The sequence below is a fragment of the Bufo gargarizans genome, chromosome 5, assembly GCF_014858855.1.
Source record: "Bufo gargarizans isolate SCDJY-AF-19 chromosome 5, ASM1485885v1, whole genome shotgun sequence".
NCBI classification, from domain to species: domain Eukaryota; kingdom Metazoa; phylum Chordata; class Amphibia; order Anura; family Bufonidae; genus Bufo; species Bufo gargarizans.
In genome coordinates, this window is record NC_058084.1 from 134110830 (window position 1) to 134138798 (window position 27969).

Genomic DNA, 27969 nt, shown 5'->3' on the forward strand with positions numbered 1-27969 from the left:
TAAGCTGGGCAGTCTTGATTGCCGCGCAGGGACAGGGAGGGCCTTATAGGTGTCCATTGGCAATTTGGGATATCTCTGTGGATAGTACATTGCCACCTCAAGGTACATCCAGCGTAGGGTAAGATTAGTTGTTGGAGACCCAGCACTAGTCTTTCCACATCCCTAGTTCCTGGTCACCATTGGCGCAGCGACTGGTTTATATCATGCATACTTAGTGATTTAACAGAGATAAATAAAAGTTACGTTTTAAATGGTATCTCTTTAGGATTATATACATATTTTAAAAATATGTTTAACATAAAAACTAGACTAGATAACGGGAGTGGTTACTGTGTCCCAGCACCACTTGCCTGAGCTGCCAGTCACATTAGTAGGCACCACCCCCCTAGAGTGCCTCAAGTCCTGGACTGAAGCGCAGAAGTGACAAGGTGAGACAACACTTTTACCATATCTTATACACACACTGCAGAAAAACATCTTGTGAACAGACATGTGCTGTGGATTTTAGATTTGCAGAATATCAGACCTCTCTATGGAATTTCACACAGATAATTTATTCCCTTTGTAATGGTTTTTATGCCACCTCTTGTGGATGCACCCTTAGGGCTCATTCATACGGCCGTATTAACGGATCCACACCCGTTCCACAATTTTGAGGCAGGTCTGCGTATCCATTCATTTCTACGGGCCTTCAAAAGATGCGGACAGCACACCGTGTGCTGTCCGCATCTGTTATTCCATACCGCGGCTCCGCAGAATAGATAGAACATGTCCTATTCTTGTCCGCAATCGCGGACAAGAATAGGGATTTTCTATTATGGTTGTGGCCATGTGCGGTCCGCAAATTGCGGAACGCACATGGCTGGTATCCGTGTTTTGCGGATCCGCAAAGAACTACGGCTGTCTAAATGGGCCCTTCTAGTGATCATTAAACAAGATTCCCTGCCGCACAGCATCAGATTTTCTAAATTTTAATATACTAATATAAAGTAACAATTGTGATCACATTCATGTATAAAATTTTAAATCCGTGAAAACCCAGTTTAGTCCTTGATTCTGTCTGAAGCACATCATTATGTGGAGTAAACATTACCTTCCAACATGGTTTTAATGTCTTTGTCTTGGGCCACATCCACGGCGGTTTCACCCTCTCCATTTATCACAGTGGTGTCTGCATTGGACTCCAGCAACAACATCACCAGCTCCTGAAATTTATGAAATGAATATTTAGCAATGAGTATTTATCAAACTGCAGTTAGATGACGTTTTAGCATGGAAAGTCTACAGTAAAAGGTGGGGGCTCAGATTTTCATTGCCTCATCTTTACAGTAACAGTACTCCCACTTTCTATCAAAAAAATGCAAGACCTCTAAGGCTACTTTCACACTAGCGTTCGTCGGTCCGCTCGTGAGCTCCGTTTGAAGGAGCTCACGAGCGGACCCGAACGCAGCCGTCCAGCCCTGATGCAGTCTGAATGGAGCGGATCCGCTCAGACTGCATCAGTCTGGCGGCGTTCAGCCTCCGCTCCGCTCGCCTCCGCACGGACAGGCGGACAGCTGAACGCTGCTTGCAGCGTTCGGGTGTCCGCCTGGCCGTGCGGAGGCGTGCGGATCCGTTCAGACTTACAATGTAAGTCAATGGGAACGGATCCGCTTGAAGATGTCACCAATTGACTCAATCTTCAAGCGGATCCGTCCCCCATTGACTTTACATTGAAAGTCTGCACGGATCCGCGCAGGCTACTTGCGCACTTGCGAATTTTTATAAAGTTATTAACGCAGACGGATCCGTACTGAACGGAGCCTCCGTCTGCATTAATATGAGCGGATCCGTTCAGAACGGATCCGCCCGAACGCTAGTGTGAAAGTAGCCTAACACAACTGATTTCAATTTTTCTGTTCCATTATAGTGTTGGATTCAGCACATAACTGACCCGAATGGAGCAAATGGATCAAATTGATTCTCGTTTCGTTCAGGGGTCTACTTTTTTTTTTTTTCCTCCGCTGAAAAACTCTTCATGAAGGACTTTTCTGTCCAATGTTTTTGACATAATCTGCAGCAGAGAGCTTAAATTGAGCCTCCAATGCAGATGTTAACTAGCTCTAAGAAATCAGCATTTCACTTGCTTTTATAGTGTGTTTAGTCACAGTTAAAGGGAACCTGTCATCAACTTTATGCTGACCTCACTGAAGGCAGCATAAACTAGTGACAGAAATGCTGATTTCAGCGGTGTGTCACTCATCAGCTAAAAGCAAGTGTTTGCCGAGAACCATTATCATAACCATTGCAGCCCAGGCCTTGAGAAGAGTCCAGTCTACCTGAGAAGAGTCCTGGTTATACATAATCTCCTGCCCTCTCCGCCATCTGCTGATGATTGGCAGTTCTCTCCTAGAGAGAAAGGGAGAAAACTAGGTAGAAGATGTCAGTCATCAGCAGGTGGGCAGGAGAGCAGGAATTCATGAATAACCAGGACTCTTCTCAGGTGGCCGGGACTCTTTTCCAGGCCCAGTCTGCAATGATTGTGAGGTTGGTTCTCGGCAACCACTTACTTATAACTTATAAATGACAGACCGCTGAAATCAACTCACCTGTCTCTACTTTGTTCTGCCGTTCGTATGGGCAGCATAAAGGTGGTGATGACAGGTTCCCTTTAAAAGGGAACCTGTCACCGGGATTTTGGGTATAGAGCTGAGGACATGGGTTGCTAGATTGCCGCTAGCACATCCGCAATACCCAGTCCCCATAGCTCTGTGTGCTTTTATTGTGTATAAAAAAAAAATAGATACATATGCAAATTAACCTAAGATGAGTCAGAGCTTGAAAATATACTCTTCTCTGGTCACACAAGTAAGATATGACTCTTATGTTAATTTGCATATGTATCAAATCGGGGTTTTTTACACAATAAAAGCACACAGAGCTATGGGGACTGGGTATTGCGGATGTGCTAGCGGCCATCTAGCAACTCATGTCCTCAGCTCTATACACAAAATCCCGGTGACAGGTTCCCTTTAAGCCTAATTCACACGTCTGTGTTTTGGTCAGTGATTTCCATCAATGGTTGTGAGCCAAAACCAGGATTGGAGCCTCCACAGACATAAGATATAAGGGAAAGATCTGCACCTGTTCTGTGTTTAGAGCCACACCTGGCTTTGGCTCACAATAAAGCCTCATTCACACGGCCATATAAACGGATCCACACCCATTCCGCAATTTTGCAGAAGGTCTGCGGATCCATTGATTTCTATGGGCCCTCAAAAGATGCGGACAGCCGTGTGCTGCTCGCATCCCTTATTCCATGCCGCAGCTCCGCAGAAAAGATAGAACATGTCCTATTCTTGTCCGGACAAGAATAGGCATTTTCTATTATGGTTGCGGCCCGCAAATTGCGGCACTCATATGGCCGGTATCAGTGTTTCGCGGATCCGCAAAGCACTACGGCCGTCTGAATGGGCTCTAACTGATGGAAATCACTGACCAAAACACAGACGTGTGAATAAGGCTTCATGCACACGACAGCTGTTTGTTTTGGGGTCTGCAAAACACGAATGGCGTGCGTTCCGCAATTTGCGGAACGGCACGGACAGCCATTAATATAACTGCCTATTCTTGTCCGCAACACGGACAAGAATAGGACAGGTTATATTTTTTTTGCAGACCACGGAACGGAGCAACGGATGCGGACAGAACACAGAGTGCTGCCTAAGGCATTAAACTGGTTTTGGTAAAGTACTGAATATTTTTTCCGTGCGCTGCAAATAAAGAGCACAAAATCCTATAGATTCTTAACAAGTACAGAAAAGCTATACAGAGTGGATAGGTCATCAGTATCTGATCTCTGGGTGTCCGACACTCGTGACCCCTGCCAATCAGATGCTTGCAGTAGCGCCGCAAACTTATTCAACATAGACAGATTCCCTTTACACACATTTGTTTCAGCTTACAGTAAGGCTACATGCACACGACCGTATGTGTTTTGCAGTCCAAAAATTACGGATCCGAAAAAAAAAAAAAAAAAAAATGATACATCCGTATGCCATCTGTTTTTTGGTTTTTTTTGCGGATCCATTGTAACAATGCCTAAAACAGACAAGAATAGGACATGTTCTATTTTTTTGGAGGGGCTACGGAACTGACATACGGATAGTACACGGTGTGCTGTCCGCATTTTTTGCGGACGCATTGAAATGAATGAGTCCGCACCCTTTACGCAAAAAAAAAAAAAAAAAAACAGAACGGACATGGAAACAAACAACGTTCGTGTGCATGTAGCCTTAGTCAGAGAGTAGGGTTCCTTGCTTGACAAGCCAAGGTGGCCAGTGGCATTCACATATATGAGGAGACCAAAAGTAAAGGTGCAGAACTCTCATCAGGGAAGATTATGCCTGTTAAAAGGGGTTCTCTGGGAATTAAGAAAATGAAAATACATAAATATATTCCCAAATACCTTTCATTAGATATAATGGATCATTTTGTCTAGAGAGCAATTATTAGGAGAAACAAAATGGCTGCTGTCCTATTAGTACACACAAAACCTGTCCTAATTACACAGCAGGACAAGTTACTTCACAACACTGAGGTAAGGAGCTGCTTCGTCCTCCTCGTCAGGGATTATGATCCTGAATACAGTTTAATATGATATTTAGCTGAATCTCTGTAGGAATGGAGTTCATGAGGAGACATGAAGTACAGAAAGGACCGACAGGACAGTCTGTGGTAATGGAGACTGCATACAAGTGCTGCTGCTCATTAGCCACATCTGCTCATGGACTCAATTCCTACAGAGATTGAGCTAAAGATCTTATCATCTGTATTCAGGATCATAATCCCTAACAAGCAGAGAGGAGGACGAGGCAGCTCTTTATCTCAGTGTTGTGAATTAACTTGTCCTCATGTGTGGTTAGGACAGGTTTTGTGTGTACTAATAGGATGGAGGCATTTTGTGTCTCTTAATGATTGCTCCCCAGACAAAACGAGCCATTATAACTAATAAACGGTATTTGGCAATATATTTATAATTAAGTAATATTTAAAGTATATTCATTTTCTGAATTCCCAGAGAACTCCTTTAACCACCTCAGCCCCCATAGCTTAAACACCCTTAATGACCAGACCACTTTTTACAATTCACTACTTTCACCGTTTATTGCTCGGTCATGCAACTTACCACCCAAATGAATTTTCTTCTCACTAATGGAGCTTTCATTTGGTGGTATTTCATTGCTGCTGACAGTTTAACATTTTTTTGTTATTAATCAAACTTTTTGCAAAAAAAAAAAATGACATTTTTCTCTTTCAGTTGTAAATGTATTTTTTTTTTAACTACATTTCTATATAAATTTTCTCTAAATTTATTGTTCTACATGTCTGATAAAAAAAAAAAAAATGTTTGGGTAAAAAAAAATATGTTATAGCGTTTACAAACTATGGTACAAAAATGTGAATTTCCGCTTTTTGAAGCAGCTCTGACTTTCTGAGCACCTGTCATTTTTCCTGAGGTTCTACAATGCCCAGACAGTAGAAAAACACCACAAATGACCCCATTTCGGAAAGTAGACACCCTAAGGTATTCGCTGATTGGCATAGTGAGTTCATAGAACTTTTTATTTTTTGTCACAAGTTAGTGGAAAATGATGATTATTATTTTTTTTTTCCTTACAAACTCTCATATTCCACTAACTTGTGACAAAAAATAAAAACTTCCATGAACTTACTATGCCCATCACGAAATACCTTGGGGTGTCTTCTTTCCAAAATGGGGTCGTTATACTGCCCTGGCATTTTAGGGGCCCTAATGCGTGAGAAGTAGTTTGAAATCAAAATGTGTAAAAAATGCCCTGTGAAATCCTAAAAGGTGCTCTTTGGAATGTGGGCCCCTTTGCCCACCTAGGCTGCAAAAAAGTGTCACACATGTGGTATCGCCGTTCCCAGGAGAAGTTGGGCAATGTGTTTTGGGGTGTCTTTTTACATATACCCATGCTGGGTGAGAGAAATATCTCGGCAAAAGACAACTTTTCCCATTTTTTTATACAAAGTTGGCATCTGACCAAGATATTTATCTCACCCAGCATGGGTATATGTAAAAAGACACCCCAAAACACATTGCCCAACTTCTCCTGGGAACGGCGATACCACATGTGTGACACTTTTTTGCAGCCAAGATGCGCAAAGGAGGTCAAATTCCTTTTAGGAGGGCATTTTTAGACATTTGGATCCTAGACTGCTTTAGGGCCCCTAAAATGCCAGGGCAGTATAAATACCCCACATGTGACCCCACTTTGGAAAGAAGACCCCAAGGTATTGAATGAGGGGCATGGCGAGTTCATAGAAGATTTTTTTTTTTGCACAAGTTAGCGGAAATAGATTTTTTTGTTTTTTCTCACAAAGTCTCCCTTTCCGCTAACTTGGGACAAAAAGTTCAATCTTTCATGGACTCAATATGCCCCTCAGCGAATACCTTGGGGCGTCTTCTTTCCGAAATGTGGGGTATTTATACTGTCCTGGCATTTTAGGAGCCCTAAAGCGTGAGAAGAAGTCTGGAATATAAATGTCTAAAAAATGTAAGCATTTGGATTCCATGAGGGGTATGGTGAGTTCATGTGAGATTTTATTTTTTGTCACAAGTTAGTGGAATATGAGACTTTGTAAGAAAAAACAAAACAAATAAAAAATCAATTTCCGCTAACTTGTGCCCAAAAAAATGTCTGAATGGAGCCTTACATGGGGGTGATCAATGACAGGGGGGTGATCAGGGAGTCTATATGGGGTGATCACCCCCCTATCATTGATCACCCCCCTGTAAGGCTCCATTCAGACGTCCGTATGTGTTTTGCGGATCCATGGATCCGCAAAACACGGACACCGCGGATCCGCAAAACACATACGGACATCTGAATGGAGCCTTCCAGGGGGGTAATCAATGACAGGGGGGTAATCGGGGAGTCTATATGGGGTGATCAGGGGGTTAATAAGTGACGGGGCGGGGGGGGGGGGGGGTGTAGTGTAGTGGTGTTTGGTGCTACTTTACAGAGCTGCCTGTGTCCTCTGGTGGTCGATCCAAGTAAAAGGGACCACCAGAGGACCAGGTAGCAGGTATATTAGACGCTAGACGCTGTTATCAAAACAGCGTCTAATATACCTTTTAGGGGTTATAAAAAATAATAATTGCATCTACAGCCTGCCAGCGAACGATCGCCGCTGGCAGGCTGTAGATCCATTCGCTTACCGGCCAATCCTGTGAACGCGTGCGCCTGTGTGCGCGCGTTCACAGGAAATCTCGCGTCTCGCGAGATGACGCGCCGGCGCGTCCAGGAGGAATTACAGGGCCGCCGCAAAGACGCATCCCTGCGTGCACTGGTCCTGTAGTGGTTAAACGAGTTGTGTCACGTCAGCAAGTAGTATTTCTCATTTAGATAAAGTTAATACAAGGCTAATGATGTATTGTTGTTATCCATAATAATGTATCCTTATCCATATTGTTATTATCCATATTACTTCCTTTGTTGGCTGGATTCATTTTTCTATCACATTATACATTATGGAAACAAGCAGTGTAAAATGTGATGGAAAAATGAATCCAGCCAAAGGAAGCAATATAGATAATCACAATACATTAGTAAGTAGCTTGTGTTAACTTTCTCTACACAATAAATGCTATTGGCTGAAGTGACACAACCTCTTTAAAGAAACAGTTGCCTTTGCATGCTGAACGGGGGTCATGGCCACTGTTCCTCCGATAGATGGTGCCCACCAATCATATAATAAATAGGACCTGTCACCTCTCCTGAAATACCTGTTTGAATAGCTACTTGCATTCCCCATGTAATAACAATTCTGGAGCATCTATTCTTATGACTGTATGATGTGCCATTCCTTTATTATTTCTACTAGAAGTTATGAATGAATTGCTAGCAGTCTGCAGTAAGGGAACAGAGGGGTGGTAACCAGTTGGGGGGGGGGGGGGGGTGTACCTGCACAATCTGAAAATAGCAGCATTAATTGGATAGTGTGAGTCTATGCAGGTACACACCCCCAACTGGTTACCACCCCTCTGTACCCTTACTGCAGACTGCTAGCAATTCATTCATAACTTCTAGTAGAAATAATAAAGGAATGGCACAACATATAGCCATAAGAATAGATTCTCCAGAATTGTTCTTAAATGGGGAATGCATGGAACTATTAAAACAGGCATGTCAGAAGTGGTGACAGATCCTCTTTAAAGGGGTTGTGCCATCTCAGACAGGTGGGACCCGCACCTATCTGGTAAACGGAGCCGGCAAAGTCCCAGAGGAAGCATCGGGCATGCGCGCAGCTGCCTTCCATTGATTTCTATGGGGCCAGTGAAAATAGCCAAGCACTGGCCAGGCTATTTCCGTTGGCCCCGTAGAAATGAATCGGAGCGGTGGCCACACAAGCACAGTGCGCTTCTATTCATTTCTATGGGGATTCCGAAAATAGGCTAGGACATATGAGATAAGTCTTTAGCTATGATAGAGATGTGTGAATATCATTCTATTCTGTCCAGGACTATGTAATTAGATGATTTTTATGTAGTTGCTTTAAGCCGTTTCTTCCTTTGCCTCAAGTGCCTCCCCTCCTCCCTTTGCTCAGTCTGCCTGTTTATACAACGATGGCGAGAGAAGGAGGGGGCATGAAGCTGCGGGCTGAGCTTGTCCTCTCTTTTCCCACAGATGTGTCAAGGATGGTGTATGGACTGTGGAAAAATGCAAAAGCCAATTACTTAGTTAGATGATACCCATGTATACTTATTGCCTATAAAAAAAAGCACCTCCGTAAAGTGTCATATATGACGTATGCAGTATTAATGTTAGTGAGACGCCATTACAAGATGGCGCTAGCGTACAGATGTTTACATTAGCATCTGCACATACTTTGCTATGCGAGCTAAGTGTTCTCTTTTCTTCTTAGCCAATGAAGCAATGGCATGAGGCTCAATAGGGGAATGCTGAAGTTGTATAAACTGCTTAACTTACTGTAATAAAGAGAGAGAGATGGTCTTTGACACACCTGTGTGTCAGTGTCTGTCTCTACCACGCCAGGATATTAACCCCTTGGGGTACCCCGATTTGGAGCACCAGAGTGCATCTTAAATGCTTTAATTGGAAGCAGCTTCAACAGCTACCGAAATGCCACCACACAAGTATGTATGACATACATGCTTGGCAGGAAAAGGGTTAAACCTGGAACACCTTTGCATTGAATTTATTTTTATTTTTTTATTGTTCATTAGCTTCATAAATGAAAAATTTGGCAGCTTTTTAAATAGTCTTCATAAACATTTTCCTAACATTTTGCTTTTGCAGAGGGTGTGTATGTCCTTCATTTAGCTGCTAGAGCTGCAGAATCTGAGATAAATCCATCAGGGCTCTGCTCCTGTTGTCTCTCTGTTCTCCTCTACCATCTCTCAGTATTAGAGATAGCAATATGGAGTAGGTGGAGGCTGGACACTACAGATGGGTGTGGAGTGGGCCACTACAAACCAAGAAGTGCAGCTCACACAGGCTGTAGATAGGGAGGAAACTACACATGAGGCAGTTGCAGGGTGAGAACAGCAATATATCGGACACACAGATCTCACACCCAGCATGTAGTACTGGGAAGGAGACATCCACATGACAAAAGTCTGACACAGCGACGAGTTGCAAATGGAGTATCAGGGGCCTGATTTATTTATTTTTAAAGCATAGTGCGATTTTCAATACTGTAGGGATATCATGAATGCTCTATACTTGCCCCAAACCAGCAGCCATCAATAATAAAGGGTTTGAATGCAAATTGATGAGCACAGACTAAAGAAGACAAAACCTTTACATGTCTTTGTTAGTAATCTGAGGTATAGAAACAAAGCATGCTTTTCACCTTACGCCCAGTAAAAGCAGCTCGGTGTAAAGGAGTATCCCCCATGTCATTTAGAACATTGATGTCAGCTCCAGCCTGCAAAACAACAGAAGAAAAAGTGTGATAAACTCAAAGTGGACCCATCGTAGAAATGTTTTTTTTTTGTTTTTTTTTTAAAGGGAACCTGTCACCGGGATTTTGTGTATAGAGCTGAGGACATGGGTTGCTAGATGGCCGCTAGCACATCCGCAATACCCATAGCTCTGTGTGCTTTTATTGTGTAAAAAAAACTATTTGATACATATGCAAATTAACCTGAGATGAGTCCAATTTGCATATGTATCAAATCGGTTTTTTTACACAATAAAAGCACACAGAGCTATGGGGACTGGGTATTGCATGTTCTAGTGGCCATCTAGCAACCCATGTCCTCAGCTCTATACACAAAATCCCGGTGACAGGTTCCCTTTAATACTGGGTGCCATCTCTCCTTGCTGTGATACAGGCTGCCACTCTGGCATGGTATTGTCCATATCTACTGCTGGATACATTGCTGGATATCCTCCTGTGGTATGTCAATCCAAGCTCTTTGAACTTAGATTTTAAGCCACGGTGGTTGTTGGTCGCTGTGTATGGGAGATCAGTCACAAACCCCTTTGTAAAAAAAACTGATTTGATACATATGCAAATTAACCTGAGATGAGTCCTGTCCCTGACTCGTCTCACGTACAGGACACATCTCAGGTTAATTTGCATATGTATCAAATCGATTTTTTTACACAATAAAAGCACACAGAACTATGGGGACTGGATATTGCGGATGTGCTAGCGGCAATCTAGCAACCTATGTCCTCGGCTCTATACACAAAATCCCAGTTACAGGTTCCCTTTAAGTCTAAACTTTTGAAGGAATATATATATATACACATACACACACCAGAACACCAAATTCAGTGCTTTATTTAAAGAGGACCTTTTACCTGGATATCTTTACTCTAATTAAGATAACCGCGCCCAGGAGAAATACAAGTCCATGCCTAGTATAACCGAGTCATATGAGGCACCGAAAGATACGGGGACCACAGTGGATGGACAGGGGGTTCTTTTAGAAAAGAAAAAAAGTGCCAAGACATCAGTGGGGGCCGCACTATAATGTAGAATAATTAGATTAAAGATATCCAGGACAAAGGTCCTCTTTAACTCACACATAAAAGTTTGACTGGACAACACCCATCCATAAGGCCTATAAAGCTTCATTCAGAAGGCAGTAATATATATATATTTTTTTACAGCTGCAAATTCTACCAAAACTGTAGGTCTAATGATCCAACTTACAGGGGTTGACCGATCTCACCATTTCCATGGCGAGATAGGACATACGCCTGCCCCAGGTTGCCAGGCTTACAGAAACAGTTGGGGGGAGGGTAGCGCTCTGCTGTTTCGGTAACTCTCATTTAAGGGGGTGGAGAACTAATCCCATTATGCATAGTGTGGATAGGACCAACACCAGGTGTCATGGTGCAGGGTGCCAATAGCTACCATGGCTTTTCCCATCGGGTATTCATGGAGGGAATATCGAGCAGCCTCCGGTATGTCCAGGACTTCGTGGAACCTGTCCTGCTGCCTTTCTTTTTACTCAGCAGATGTGACATTATAGCACCCACCCACTGCCCACACTACACATCATGCTCTTCTGGGTATCCAGCAGCTCCTCTGGCCAGATCTCTCACCAATCAAGAATATCTGGGACTGGATGGGGTGACTGATCTCCCATACACAGCGACCAACAACCACCATGGCTTGAAATCCAAGTTGAAAGAGCTTGGATTGACATACCACAGGAGGATATCCAGCAGTGTATCCAGCAGTAGATATGGACAATACCATGCCAGAGTGGCAGCCTGTATCACAGCAAGGAGAGATGGCACTCAGTATTAAAGGGAACCTGTCACCGGGATTTTGTGTATAGAGCTGAGGACATGGGTTGCTAGATGGCCGCTAGAACATCTGCAATACCCAGTCCTCATAGCTCTGTGTGCTTTTATTGTGTAAAGAAAACGATTTGATACATATGCAAATTGGACTCATCTCAGGTTAATTTGCATATATATATCAAATCAGGTTTTTTTACACAATAAAACTGGACTGGGTATTGCGGATGTGCTAGCGGCGATCTAGCAACCCATGTCCTCAGCTCTATACCCAAAATCCTAATGACTGGTTCCCTTTAAGGTGACTCTGCCTCCAGATAAACCCTTCTGCAGAACCCAAAATAAAGGGTGCTCCATCTTGGTTGTGTGATCATTCACCGAGCACCACTAACATCACAATGTTTCAAGGTGTTCTTTTTCATTTTCTGGTAGTGTAAAAGTGTTTGCAGGAATCTACAAACTGCAAACTAAATTGTCTCTAGGGAAAAGACAGCCACCTACCAAGAGCAGCCACCCCACCCTCCTGCTTTTAGGCTGGCCGTTACTCTTAGACATGTTACCACTGTAATGTGAGTATAACCAATGACAATAATTGGAGGTTGTAAGTTAGTCTAACTGCAGGCAAATCAACGCCCATTAGTCCACACAATCTATACAATCTGTGGACTACAATTTTTTTTATTGTACGCGTTTATATCTCATTGCAAGCTCCTGTATGCAATGAAGTTACACCGGATAAACCTTTCATATATCGTAGATATATACACAAGATAAACTATCTGGGGTTGCGCTCATTCACCAGCAAATCAACTTCTTATAATTTGGCCTCCTTTCTCTTCCTCGTCTCTTCTCTCAGTGAATGGACAAGTAATTCTGATGACAGGTCCTGCCTATGCGGTGCTTCACCTGAGGGGAAGCTCCATCCCAATCAGGAGTTCCCTGGTAGTAGTGATTATAAGGACAGTAATGCATTCGATCACTTTTTTCACACGGCATTCAGGAGGCAGGCGTCTGTACCCACAAGCTGAGGCTAGGTGGCTGCTTCCCAAAGAGAAAAAATTCCAGCTATAAGTTTAACAGGTAAAAAGATTTAAAAAAAAATAAAAATAAATAAAGGACAATGCTGTCCACAGCAGCAGATCAGTTCACATCCATCATGTTCTCCTCCTCAGGAAAAATGAGACATAAAATTGTTTCACAAAAGGCAATAATACTTGCCTTGCGTAGCAGATTTGGGGAATTTCAAAGGGTTGTTGTGTAACTATGTGCCTTCATAAAACATGACAGAGCACATACGTTTTACTAGAAATATTAAGACTAACCTTCAATAAATCTTCTACCACCTCCCGATGTCCAAAATAACATGCAAGATGAAGAGGCATCCATCCCATATTAGACTTGCTTTTACCTAGAGACAACAACATAGGCAGTAACTCAGGATCAGTACTTGATACGTAAAAGATGTATTTACATAGGACATCTCCTACATGTTTAGGAGACCTGGTCCCTGGACTCTCTACTTGACCAAAAGGAGATCTTGGCACAAAGCAGAGTGGTATATAACACTTGCCTTAAGAAAACTGTGCAGGGGGTATGTCCACCATAAATGTATGCTGAATATTCATACGCTCTTTATGTAACTCCCACTGACTTCAAAGAGAGTGTTCTGCTCAAGTGTAGCCGCCTCTACCTTGACGCTATTCAGAGAGGGGTCTGTCTAAGTATTTATAATGGGAAAACCTCTTGTCCAAAATTGTATGCCAATTTCATAAATATTTGTAAAGTAAATCAAATTTGCCACTAGAGGGAGCTTAGGAACTCACTGCATACTGGTTTATCATTGAGCTTAAAGGGGTTTGTCCGGCTTTATAATACCCTTTAAACTTGGCCAATATTGCTGTGTACCTAAATAAAAACAGCACTCATCTGCTTCTGCTGCTCTGGTCCAGCGGCGAGGGTCCAATCCAAGCTGCTTCCAGTCCCTGAAACTTCCAGGCAGGAATCAGTGATCTCATTGGTGACATGGCCCCAAGCAGCGGCATTGAGTAGGGGAGTAAGTTTTTTCTTTAGCTACTACGTAGTACTGGCAAAAGTGGTTATAAAGCTGTACGACCCCATTATTTATGTGTTCCATGCTGTCCTGCTATACAGATAACTGGTAACACCCATAGATCACGGGTACAAGTGATCTGTATACATACACATACAGAAAAAAGCATGTTCTCTACATACCTCAAAGCCCCGTCTATACAGCACAACTGATGTTAAATTCCCCTGATCGCATTCGGAAACACAGCGATCAGGGGAATTTATGTAGTAGGGAACGGATTATGTCACAGTACATAATTGTGCCAGCCCGATCCAACCGATGGCACTGCATGTAAGTTGCATCAAACTCAACATGTAGATTAATGGGCCGTAGGCACAGAGGCCAGTTCACCAGCCCGTTAATTTACATGTGGTCAGGGAAGGGTTAAATAACTACTTTTTTTTAACCTTTGCAATCTATATTCACTGTAATCTGTCCTTTTCTGTAGCCTTCTAGAAGTGCCCGGACGCCATCCAGGTTTCCATTTCGGGCGTCGTGTAGAAGTTTCTCCTCAGGTTCACTGTTCATGTCTGAAGGGAAAGGGTTGAACAGATGAGTCGGTGAAACAAAGGTTCCCTGCGATACTCTGCCTAGGCTCTGTTCACATATGTATAACCGGAACCACGATGCAGTGTCGGATCAGTCGTACCACGGACATGCAACAATGTCCTTCCTGTGAAATCTGACGGAATCCGCAGCACAGCCATGACCCTGGTTTCACACATGAGCGTTCCGAAAGGAGCGCTCTGTATGCGCGCTTGTACGGGCGTTTACAAGCGCGCATACAGAGACAGGCGTGCACACATTGTCGCGCGTTCCCGAAAGTCTACTGTACGGGAACGCGCGACAAACGCTCAAAAAAAGGGTCAGGTACTTGTTTGAGCGTCGGGCGTTTTACAGCGCGATCGTACGCGCTGTAAAACGCCCAGGTGAGAACCATGCCGATAGGGAAGCATTGGTTTATCCTTGTTGTGCGTTTTACAGCGCGTAGGAACGCGCTGTAAAACGCTCAAGTGTGAACCCAGGGTTACAGAGAAACAAGTCTGAACAGAGCCTTAGGTCAGGATTACACCTAGAAAATTTATTGTGGAATGTCACTGCATAATCCCGACCAGAAAACTGCAACAAAGTACAGTACAATGAAAAGAAAATCCACAAAGTACAGATGTTAGACAGATGAGCTGACAATTATGTATATTTTTACATTTATCTATGAAGGATTAAAGGGTTTTTCTGAGCGTTTAATTTTGATGACCTATCCTCAGAGATCCGACTCCCGACACCCCTGACGATCAGCTGTTTGAAGAGGTCATTGACGTCACATCTCTTCAATCACAGAATGGGCCTGAGCTGTAATACCAACCACAGCCAATGGATGGCACTGTGCTTGGTAAAGCTGTGAGAAGGCCACAGCACTAAGCGTTTCAGGACTCTCACAAGCGGCCCAAAACGGATCAGTTTTGCCCTAATGCATTCTGAATGGAAAAGGATCAGCTCAGAACGCATCAGTTTGGCTCCGTTCCGTCTTCATTCCGCCTTGGAGGAGGACACCAAAACGCTGCCTGCGTCCTGGCACACAATGTAAGTCAATGGGGACGGATCCGTTTTCACTGACACAATAGAAAACGGATCCGTCCTCCATTGACGTTAAAGATAATACAAACTGATCAATTTTTTGTACACATTCATGGATGCACGATGAATAAAGATAGTCTGGAGATGCTACCGTAACATGGTGTTTGGATAGGTCATCAATATTAAACACCAGAAAAACCCCTTTAAAGGAAGGATATGCCCCCATTTTCTGATAGGTGTGGGTCCCAGAAAACGGAGAACAGAGCGGGGAAAGGTGGTGGAGGGCGCACAGCACAGCCGCACTCCATTCATTTATATGGGACTGCCGAAAATATGCTCGGCTATTTCCGTCGGCCCCATAGAAATGAATAGGAGCGGTGGCTGCGCAAACGCGGCGCACTTCCATTCACTTATATGGGGAAAACGCTTGGCGGTGGCCGGACTCCAGGGTCCTCCAGCCACCGGTCTCCCCGCTCTGTTCCGCTGGGACCCGAACCTATCACACAATAGAGGCATATCCTAGCCATATGCCTCCATTGTCTGTGATTGGAATACCTCTAAGTCAGGCATGCTCAACCTGCGGCCCTCCAGCTGTTGTAAAACTAAAACTCCCACAATGCCCTTCTGTAGGATGATAGCTGTAGGCTGTCAGGGAATGATGGGAGTTGTAGTTTTTCAACAGCTGGAGGGCCGCAGGTTGAGCATGCCTGCTCTAAGTAATATACCTGTTGGGTAAAAGGGTATTCCCCGAATAACATTTCCCTAGCATAGGAGATAAATGTAGGATTTCCGGAGGTCCAGCTGCTTGGACCGTTCACTGATCATGAGAGTCCCGAGCCCCCTGTGTGAATGAAGCAGTAGTGCACATGTGTGACCACAGCTCCATTCACTTCTGAGTCTGCAGGAGATAGCAGGGGGCTACACTCGGCAGTCCAGATATATTAGAAGTATTCCACCAATATCTATGCCGAGTCAGCATCTTTAAAATGGAATATTACTGTGCATTATATGTCCCTTACTAACAGATCTCTATTGAAGCTTCTGGGCCCTTTCTATATTGATGAAGCCAAGGACCACCCAATGAAACACAGTGCACCTAAATCTGCTCGACTGCCAGCGCTTGGAACCGAACCAGAGCTCAGGAAATGTTTTTTTACAGTATAAATTAATTTCTGAAGTTATTTTGTGAAGTCGCGAAGTAATAACTCTGGCTCATCGGAGCCAATACATTCTAATACTGTACAGTGCTCCTGCTCCGTACAGTATTAAAATGAAGTTTTATGCGAAACATCCAAAGTCGATTCGCTCATCTCTAGCCTGGAGCTCTATCTAGATTGGTGAAGAGGCTGGCAAAGCGGGGGGAGGCAAGAAACATGGCTTTGATGATATGAACCCCCCCGAAGTTGTAATAAAGATGTATTGACAAGTTATATATAATGCATGGTTATATTGTCAGGTATCAAGTTGCAATAAAGTGCCAGGTGTGATGTTTACCCTGTCAATCAAAGTGCAGGGGGCATACCAGCAGAGAGAGCAGAGCCTCTAGGTGTAACAGCAACGCCCCCATTGCTCCTACAGGCTCATTTGCATATATTAAAACATCATTTTTCTCAGTAATGCGGGCACATATGAACATGGGACCAACACAGATGCCTTCAGTTGCCAAGTGTACATCCAACAGGTCTGCCAGGTAAAAATCTGCTGAGGGACGTACCGGTACGCCCTATTTCCCGAGTCCTTAAGGACCCAGGACGTACCGGTACGTCCTGACTTAAAATCGGAATTCCGGCGCCGCGGGGGTTAATTGGAACGGGACGTCGGCTGAAATCATTCAGCCGGCATCCCGTAACAACGCAGGGGGGGGGTCATTTGACCCCCCCCCCCCCCCGTATCGGCGATCACAGAAAACCGCAGGTCAATTCAGACCTGCGGTTTTCTGCGTTTCCGGTCCATTCGGGTGTCCTGTGACCCGATGAACCAGAAAAAGACTGCGATCGGTGGCGTAATTATACACCACCAATCGCAGTCCGAGGATTTGGAGAGGCGGTGCTGGCCCTGGTGCTGAACACTGCTGTCCAGGGTGCTGATTGGTGCAGGGGAGAGAGGCGCGAGATTCAAACTTCCTGCGCTCCTCTCTCCCCTCCTCTTCCTGTCCAGCACCCTGACCGTGCAGCATCGTCCAGCACCAGCTCCTGTGTCCCCCTAATCGGCATCCATCACCCTCCTGCACCCATCGCCACCCAGGTAGGTTAGGGTCAGTGAGGGAGAGGCACCGTTAGGCAGGGAATAAAGGGAAAAGTAAGTTAGGAAAAATAAAATAAAAAATGTACTTTTATTCCAAACTTCCATCTATCCATCTAACCCTAACCCAGACCCCCCCCCCTGCCACAACCCTTTAGGTGTTCCACAAAACTAAATAGCGAATGTAGAAACAATTTTAGAATTTAATTTTTTTGTTACATTGCCTCAAAAAAGAGTAATATAGAGCAACCAAAAATCAAATTTACCCCAAAAATAGTCCCAAAACAACAACCACCTTATCCTGTAGTTTCCTAGATGGGGTCACTTTTATGGAGTTTCTACTCTAGGGGTGCATCAGGGGGCTTGAAAGGGTACATGGTGTAAATAAACCAGTCCAGCAAAATCTGCCTTCCAAAAAACATATGGTGTCCCCCTTCTTCTATGTCCTGCCGTTTAGCCAAATAGTAGTTTACAACCACATATGGGGTGTTTCTGCAAACTACAGAATTAGGGCAACCCATTTTGTTTGGCTGTTAACCCATTTTTTCCAGTAATAAAGTAAGGGTTAAAATGGAAAATTTTCCAAAAAATAGAAATTTCAAAATTGTTTCTCCATCTGCCATTAACTCTTGTGGAACACCTAAAGGGTTAACAAAGTTTGTAAACCCAGTTTTGAATACCTTGAGGGGTGTACTTTCTTAGATGGAGTCACTTTTTGAAATTTCTATTCTAGAGGTGCAACAGGGGGCTTCAAATGGGACATGGTATAAACAAAACCAGTCCTGCAAAATCTGCCTTCCAAAACCCATATGGTGTTCCCCTCCTTCTATGTGCTACCGTTCGGCCAAACAGTAGTTTACAACCACTTATGGGGTGTTTTTGCAAACTACAGAATCAGGGCAACCCATTTTGAGTGTTGTTTGGCAGTTAACCCTTGTTTTACTCCTGGAAAAAATTGATTATATTGGAAAATTGTCCAAAAAATTGAAATTTCAAAATTGTTTCTCCATCTGCCATTAACACTTGTGGAAGACCTAAAGGGTTAATAAAGTTAGAAAAAACTGTTTTGAATACCTTGAGGGGTGTAGTTTCTAGAATAGGGTCATTTTTGGGAGGTTTCTATTATCTAAGCCTCACAATATGACTTCAAACCTGAACTGGTCCATAAATAGATTTCTGAAAAATTTCAAAATTTGCTTCTAAACTTCTAAGCCTTGTAACATCCCCAAAAAATAAAATATAATTCCCAAAATGCTACAAACATGAAGTAGACATATGGGGAATGTAAAGTCATCACAATTTTTGGGGGTATTACTATGTATTACAGAAGAAGTAGAGAAACTGAAACTTTGACATTTGCTAATTTTAAAAAAAAATTGGTAAAAATTTTATTTTTTTTATGCAAAAACCTTAACTTTTTTGACCCAATTTTAGCTGTGTCATGAAGTACAATATGTGACGAAAAAACAATCTCAGAACGGCCTGGGTAAGTGAAAGCGCTTTAAAGTTATGAGCACTGGTCAGATTTGCAAAAAATGGCCTGGTCCTTAAGGAGAAAATGAGCCTGGTCCTTAAGGGGTTAACATATCAAAACCATTTTAAAAGATATCTATAAATGAAGTGCTGTATTATTTTTAACTTCATTGTGAAAGATATTGTTACTAAGTGGTCAATATTTGGACTAGATAATACATCTTTTGAAATAAGTTTGGGGACCTGTCACACGAAGAGAGAACACAAGACTTTCTAAGATATGGAACCAAATCCAGTCACGTACTGGTTCCTCTTTCCTATTTTCATTTTCAGTTTTTTCCTCGGCACGAAGAGTGATCTGCTCTTCTAAACTAAAAGTAAAAAAAAAAATTGCTTCTGTGAGCGTACGGTATAATCACTAGTACAAACAGCCATAGAGCGGGTCTCCAAGCTCGGGACCCTGTAGTATGAAGAAGAAAGGAGAGCCACCCTGGCTGTATAGCGTTGTCCATGTTCTACATGCAATGCACAGGTAAAGTAGGGGCTATGCCAAGATTTAAACATATCCCCTATACACAGGATGGTTGATAAGTATGTGATTGTGGAGGTCCAACCGCTGGGTCCCTCAATGATCAAGAAAATGGGGGTCCTGTCCTCCAGTATGAATGGAGCAGTGGTCAAACATGCACAGTGCCTCTTCATTCATCTCTGGGGATGTCAATCACTGGTTTTGGCGGTTACCTAGGGTAGGTGAGCATGTCGCTGCTGCTGCATTTTTGAGGGGTTTTGGAAAACCCACTCAGGAATGAAATGACGCAGATTTCCTGCAAATCCACAGCATTTTACAATACCAGCAAAATAGATTTTACCTTATCTATATGCTACAAAAAAGAAAATGACTGGCAAATTTCACCAATTTTAAGATCTAGTGTGAAATTGTGAACATTTGCTTGTAAATCATGCATATTTTGCTGCCATAAATGACATCCTATGTGGACATACCCTCAAAGTGTCCAACTTTGGGGGCCTTTCAGCCAGACTTCCCCTACACCCTCGAACCTGCAGAGGGAAGCATACTTACCTGCTCAAGATACTTCAGTCCCTGAATGCTGCTGCAGTGCTCCGGTCCATGCTGTTTGACAGGAGTCTTGTGGATGCAGCAGCCAATGACTAACCGCAGTGGGCCGTCCCAAATGAACCACGGTACATGACACGTGGGGGATATGTCCCTACTGCGGCCAGTCATTGGCTACAGTGGTCACACGACCCCTGTCAAGCAGGTTTGAGAACGGGGACTGGAGCACAGCACAGAAGGTGCTGGAACCCAGTGGTGGGGAGCAGGTAAGTATGCGTCCCTCTGCAGGTCTGGTGATGTGGGATGCTCTGGCCAAAAGTACCCCGAAGATCTTCAAATGGCTGTAAATGCTGCTGAGGTAATGACGGAGGCACCCCTCAGCTACTGATTGGTTCGCACAATCAGGTTTAAATGTCCCTGTTTGAGCATCCAAAAAGTTAGGTGGTATGCTACTGTCAAGGGGGCACAGTGGCCATAACTACTGTCAAGGGGGCACAAAGGGGAAATAATTACTATTTGGGGGCATTAACCCTTTAAGGACTAAAGACGTAGCTGTACGTCATGGGTCCGATCACTAAACTGCCGCCTGCTCGCATGTGCCTTAGCCGCAGGGTTTCTGCTATTTTAAATAGCAGAGACCCGCGGCACATGTATGCGATCAGCCATAAGGCTGATTGCATACATCTTTCCTTTCAGATGCCGTGGTCAAATGTGAACTGGAACCAGAAGACGCGCGCTTACGATCCGGTAACAGCGTTCCCCGGCTGAGATTGGGGGACCTGTTACCCCGATCTAATTGACCGAAGCCTCAAGCAGGCTTCAGAGTCAATTAGATGTATAAATCAATACAGGACACTAGGTGGCAGCCTTGTATTGATATAGTGCAAATGAAGTCTTCAATGATGGCTATTTAGCCATCACTGAATACTATGGTCAATAGAATGATTGCCAGCTATTGTCATCCAAGGTGACTCAAAAAAAGTTTACAAATGTAAAAAAAAAAAAAAAAGTTCAAATCACCCCCCTTTCCTTAAAAAAAAAATGCTTAACCAATAAAAATAAAAAAACACATCATGGGCATCGCTGTGTGCAAAAATGCCCATACTATTAAAATATAACTATATTAATTGCATACAGCAAATGGCGCAGTGGGGGGGGGGGGGGCTGCCAATTTGCTATTTTTTGTCACTTTAATCACCCAATAATTTCTTAATAAAAAGTGATCAAAAAGTGACACACACTTAAAATTGGTATCACTGAAAAGAACAGATTTTACCGCATAGTGTACAGTGTAAAAAAAATTAAAATAAAAACCTTTATCAGAATTGCATTTTTTCCCAATTCTACCCCATTTGGAATTTTTTCTCGCTCCCTACTACATGGTATGCCACCATAAATGGTGCCATTAGAAAGTACAACTTGTCCCGCAAACAATAAGCCCTCATAAGGATATGTGAATGGGAAAATAAAAAAAGTGAGGACTATGGGAAGGCGGGAAGTGAAAAACAAAAACGCAAAAATGGAAAATCCCAGGGTCCTTAAGGGGTTAAAGGGACTGGGTGTGTATAGTGATACTTTGGGCGGAGTTAGAGGTGTGGCCTAGTATGAAAAAAAATTGCGCCGCGTGGGCCGCATATATTGCCCCTCTTTGCAATTTTCTAAAGTTGGGATGTATGGGGGCAACTACTCCTTTTATATTTTTTTGCTTGCACACAATTACAAACCCCGAGATAGACATGCATCATCCAAATGAGAAAGATATATAAATATGATATAAATAATTATTAGTGTATAGTGGCAATTAGCGCTGTATGTAATCTGTTATGCATGTTCCCGGGCTGTCATGTGACACAGTAACGTGCTGCAGGCTGGTGACAACAGGGCAGCCAGCATTACACAGACACCTGCTGCCGGTCGCAGGTTAGGCGCCCACTTACCACACACTGACACACACCGCTCCTCACCTACAGTATCCTGAGGCCACGGCGGCCAGAGACGTAGACCGGGAGGAGAGCGGAGCGCCGCCCCTCACACATGGCTCCTATTATGCACACGCTTCCTGTTTATCCCCTCTCCAATGGGAGCTGACGGCTGTGGTGCTGAGTAATGCTGCTGCCCGCCCCGAAACAGGCATGGGGCAGTTTACAGGGCGCATTACCTCAACGTGACAGGCTATGAGAATGGCCACAGCTGGTGCCGGGCTGTGGTGAAGGCTTTCACATTGCCAGGCTGGATTCTGTCCATGCTGCACATTAAAAGACACTTGCATGCCTCCCAAGTGGCCCTCTTTTGGAGGGACAGTTCCTCTTTCTGACCCAAGTCCCTCTGGGGAATTAATGCATAAATGTGCATTTAGAAATGTATTAAATTGCTCCTTACTAAACTGTATGGTTTCTACCTGTGTATTAGACCATAATGTCATTATTTGGTGCAATTTGGACCTTAAAATTTGTGTTGAGCGAACTTGTGTTTTAAGTTCGGCGTCTAAAGTTTGGGTTCAGGTTATCGAAGTATCCCGTTATGGATTTTAAATTCCGTTATGGTCTGTGGTAGCGGAATCGATAACGGGATACTTCGATAACCCGAACTTTAGACGCCGAACTTAAAACACAAGTTCGCTCAACACTACTTAAAATATCTATAATCTGATGATTTTGTGCTAATATTTGGATAGTGGCAATTAGCGGAAATTGGCTTCTACCTCACAGGGTATTTTTTTGCCTTCCTCTGGATCAACTTGCAGGATGACAGGCCTAACTGGATGAACAGATGTCTTTTTTCGGCCTTATGTACTATGTTACTATGGATATTGAAGTGCAAGAAAAAAAATGTTCCAGGGGCTCCACATGCGGTAAAAAAATAAAAGAACTGATGCCTAACCCATTCCCAGCTGCTGCAGTTGTGATGGTGTCAGTAATTACGCTTTGGGCGGAGTTAGAGGCGTGGCCTAGTAAGAAACATACTGCCTTGACGTGTGCCGCACATATTGTCCCTATTTGCTATTTTTTTTTAAAGTTGGGAGGTATGCACTTGTCAGCAGATTTGTATCTATGAAACTGACCTTTTACGTGTGCTCTTGCCAACTGAAGGCGTCTGTTTTGGTCCCATGTTGATATGTGCCCGTATTGCTGAGAAAAATTGTGTTTTATTATATGCAAATGAGCCTCTAGGAGCAACAGGGGCGTTGCCATTACACCTAGAGGATCTGCTTTCCCAGCAACTGTACAGGCCCCCCAGAGTTGTTGGTCCTTAAATTGGGGGTTCGGCGGCGCTTCTGGGCCAGTATTAAGAAGACCCGCCCTCCCTACCTCCCCTTTTGTTATGCTTTTATGTCGCTTTGCTTTGGCTACTTTCACACTCGCGGTTGGTGCCGATCCGTCATGGATCTGCACAGACGGATCCCTTCAGATAAAACGACCGTCTGCATCCGTTCAGAACGGATCCGTTTGTAATATCTTTACCATAGCCAAGACTGATCCGTCTTGAACACCATTGAAAGTCATTGACGGATCCGTTTTCTATTGTGTCAGAGAAAACGGATCCATCCCCATTGACTTACAGTTTCGTCAGACGGACACCGCTGCAAGCAGCGTTTTGGTGTCCGCCTCCAAAGCGGAATGGAGACGGAACGGAGGCAAACTGATGCATTCTGAGCGGGTCCTTTTCCATTCAGAATGCATTAGGGCAAAACTGATCTGTTTTGGACCGCTTGTGAGAGCCCTGAACGGATCTCACAAACGGAAAGCCAAAACGCTGCTATTGCTGAGTGGATTTCGGTAATTATTTGTGTTTTTAATGGTTATTTATTTAATGAAATTCAAGATTTTAATTATGTATTTATTTATTAAAGTATGTTGCTATTTTAAGGTTACCCTTAAAGCATTGCGGCCATTTTATTCCAAAATAAGGTGTTATGTCGTTATTTATTAGATGTTAAGGGTTATGTATTAAGTCTGAAGGGGTGCCATTTGCCTCCATGCTGCGCTCCCTGCACTTTGATTGACAAGGCCAGACAGTGTGAGGTTGGGCTCTCATACGTGTTGTATATTCGGTTATAACAGGGTTATAATGGAATATAACGGAAAGCAAAATGGAGGCATTCCGCTTTGATCGTCCTAATATAGTTCTATGGCACGAATAACGGTTCTGTCTTGTTCCGTTATGTAAGACGGAAAAAAAGTCTTGTTAACAAAGTATTTATTTAGGAGTCTGAAAACCGCAAATCCACAAAACACGGATACCGGCCGGGGGCACCCCTCACTTTCCCATTCCGCACCATTTTTTTTGTTTTAGTATTTTTCCATCCTTGCTTTTGAATAGCCCATATTTTTAATTTTTCCTTCAACATGAGGGCATGATTTTCTGGGAAGGGTAGCATTTTTTTTAATGGCGCCATTTAATGTTCCATATAATATATTGGGAAACTGGCAAAAATGTATAGGGTGGAACAGAAAAAAAAATGACAGCACTTTTTTTCCCCTGGGTTTCATATTTATGGTGTTCAATGTTCAGTAAAAATGACAGGTTAAGGCCCCATGCACACGGCCGTGTTTCACAGCCGTGTGCGGGCCGTGGAACCGCGGCCTGGATCCTTCCTGAGAGCAGGAGCGCACGGCGTAACTGGTTGCTATGACGCCGTGCGCTCCCTGCTGCCGGCACAGTACAGTAATACACTGGTATAGATCATACCAGTGTATTACTGTATTGCGGCGGCAGCAGGGAGCGCACGGCGTCATAGCAACCAGTGACGCCGTGCGCTCCTGCTCTCAGGAGAGATCCAGGCCGCGGTTCCACGGCCCGCACACGGCTGTGAAACACGGCCGTGTGCATGGGGCCTAAGTTTAGGATGTATTCCACACGGACCCAGAGAGCTCACAGAAGCCCTTCCGTGTGCTTCAGGATCCATGAGGCCATGCCACAAAAGACAGGACATAGGTCCGCGATGCTGGGTGCACATGGCTTTATCTGTATTTTTCGGAACCTTGGTTTGCGGTGCGATGACACGGCCGCGTGACCGTTAGGCCTCTTGCACATGAACGTGCCATGTTAATGCGGTCCGCAAATTGCAGACCCGCTAAACACGGAAGCCGCCCGTGTGCCTTCCGCAATTTGCGTAACGGAACAGACAGCTTATTATAGAAATGCCTATTGTCCGCAAAACGGACAAGAATTGGACATGATCTATAATTTTTGCGGGGCCACGGAACGGAGCAACAGATGTGGACAGCACACGGAGTGCCACATGTGAACATACCCTAATGTTTTGTGCCATTCAGTAATGTCAGCATGGTATGGATCCTTTCATTGATGTGGGAAGGAGGATTTGACAGTGGACAACCTGGATCTAGGAAGGTTTAATGGAAGGGCTTTCTGTCTAAGACTAATCCCCCTCCACCTACCCCCAAATTGCATTGATTAGTGGACTTCTAGGGGGTGATCTCCTCAAAGAAGACGGTCAGTATGAATTATATATGGTGGAAATGAAAATCTGTCACAGGAAATCTGAAATAGACACGTTTTCGGAAAGTCTTATAGAGGTTTCATTGTTTTCAACGTATGTTTCGAGAGAAGTCCTTGCGCTTTTACAAGGAAATGGAGGTTTGAAGGGAAGACAAATGGTTTGGTGTTAAAAGAGTGATCCAGGAATTTGATGTTCAAAGAGGCTGCGGCACTGGGTGGGTTCTTAGGCCCATTCCTAGGCCAGTGACGTCATGGGGCCTAGGTGCAGCTCAGTCAAGTAAATTGAGCTCAGCTGCAATACCAGGCACAAATAGTATACAGTCGTGGCCAAAAGTTTTGCGAATGACACAAATATTAGTTTTTACAAAGTTTGCTGCTAAACTGCTTTTAGATCTTTGTTTAAGTTGTTTCTGTGATGTAGTGAAATATAATTACACGCACTTCATACGTTTCAAAGGCTTTTATCGACAATTACATGACATTTATGCAAAGAGTCAGTATTTGCAGTGTTGGCCCTTCTTTTTCAGGACCTCTGCAATTCGACTGGGCATGCTCTCAATCAACTTCTGGGCCAATTCCTGACTGATAGCAACCCATTCTTTCATAATCACTTTTTGGAGTTTGTCAGAATTAGTGGGTTTTTGTTTGTCCACCCATCTCTTGAGGATTGACCATAAGTTCTCAATGGGATTAAGATCTGGGGAGTTTCCAGGCCATGGACCCAAAATGTCAACGTTTTGGTCCCCGAGCCACTTAGTTATCACTTTTGCCCTATGGCACGGTGCTCCATCGTGCTGGAAAGTGCATTGTTCTTCACCAAACTGTTGTTGGATTGTTGGAAGAAGTTGCTGTTGGAGGGTGTTTTGGTACCATTCTTTATTCATGGCTGTGTTTTGGGGCAAAATTGTGAGTGAGCCCACTCGTTTGGATGAGAAGCAACCTCACACATGAATGGTCTCAGGATGCTTTACTGTTGGCATGACACAGGACTGATGGTAGCGCTCACCTTTTCTTCTCTGGACAAGTCTTTTTCCTGATGCCCTAAACAATCGGAAAGAGGCTTAATCAGAGAATATGACTTTGCCCCAGTCCTCAGCAGTCCATATTTTCTGCAGAAAATCCACCTGTCCCTGATGTTTTTTTTGGAGAGAAGTGGCTTCTTTGCTGCCCTTTTTGACACCAGGCCATCTTCCAAAAGTCTTTGCCTCACTGTGCGTGCAGATGTGCTCACACCTGCCTGCTGCCATTCCTGAGCAAGCTCTGCACTGGTGGCACTCGATGCCGCAGCTGAATCCTCTTTAGGAGACGATCCTGGCACTTGCTGGACTTTCTTGGACGCCCTGAAGCCTTCTTAACAAGAATTGAACCTCTTTCCTTGAAGTTCTTGATGATCCTATAAATTGTTGATTGAGGTGCAATCTTAGTAGCAACAATATCCTTGCCTGTGAAGCCATTTTTATGCAACGCAATGATGGCTGCACGCGTTTCTTTGCAGGTCACAATGGTTAACAATGGAAGAACAATGATTTCAAGCATCACCCTCCTTTTAACAGGTCAAGTCTGCCATTTTAACCCAATCAGCCTGACATAATGATCTCCAGCCTTGTGCTCGTCAACATTCTCACCTGAGTTAACAAGACGATTACTGAAATGATCTCAGCAGGTCCTTTAATGACAGCAATGAAATGCAGTGGAAAGTTTTTTTTGGGATAAAGTTAATTTTCATGGCAAAGAAGGACTATGCAATTTATCTGATCACTCTTCATAACATTCTGGAGTATATGCAAATTGCTATTATAAAAACGTAAGCAGGAACTTTTCCAATTTTCAATATTTATGTAATTCTCAAAACTTTTGGCCACGACTGTACAATGTGTGGTGCTGTGCTTGGTAAGCTGTGAAGAGTCGGCAGCGCACACTAGAACTCATGCGAGCATAGTGGCCTCTCCAAACAGCTGATTAGCAGGGGTGCCAGGAATTGAACCCCCACAATCTGATATTGATGACTGCACATGACCGTAGGTGTCCCGTTGCTGTATTGCGTACCGCATATGCGGGCACTGTTCCGTGTGCATTCTTGAATGGGTCAGCAAATCCGGAGATGCGGAACGGAAGAACGGAACACTACAGAAGCACTACGGAGGGCTTCCATGGGGTTCCGTTCCGTACTTCCGTTCCACAAAAAGATAGAACTTGCTCTATCTTTTTGCAGAACGGACAGATGCTGACCCATTCAAGTTGAATACGTTCGTGTGCAGGAGGCC

The 27969-nt window shown here is 43.9% G+C and overlaps 1 protein-coding gene across 4 annotated transcripts in view; it reads right to left on the reverse strand.

Moving 5' to 3' along the window:
• The window catches only part of OSBPL1A (oxysterol binding protein like 1A), a 170670-nt gene extending 148356 nt beyond the window's left edge, over nucleotides 1-22314 (reverse strand). For 3 of the 4 annotated variants that reach the window (XM_044293456.1, XM_044293460.1, XM_044293461.1), the window contains exons 1-5: nucleotides 22183-22314; nucleotides 14289-14411; nucleotides 13115-13200; nucleotides 9883-9957; nucleotides 1094-1205 (exon numbers count right to left, since the gene is read on the reverse strand). In XM_044293456.1, coding sequence (XP_044149391.1) covers nucleotides 1094-1205; nucleotides 9883-9957; nucleotides 13115-13200; nucleotides 14289-14409 — 394 coding nt within the window. In that variant the 5' untranslated portion in view covers nucleotides 14410-14411; nucleotides 22183-22314. The remainder of the gene's footprint in view (nucleotides 1-1093; nucleotides 1206-9882; nucleotides 9958-13114; nucleotides 13201-14288; nucleotides 14412-22182) is intronic. The other variant, XM_044293459.1, reaches the window with a different exon arrangement.
• Nucleotides 22315-27969: the final 5655 nt, after the last annotated feature.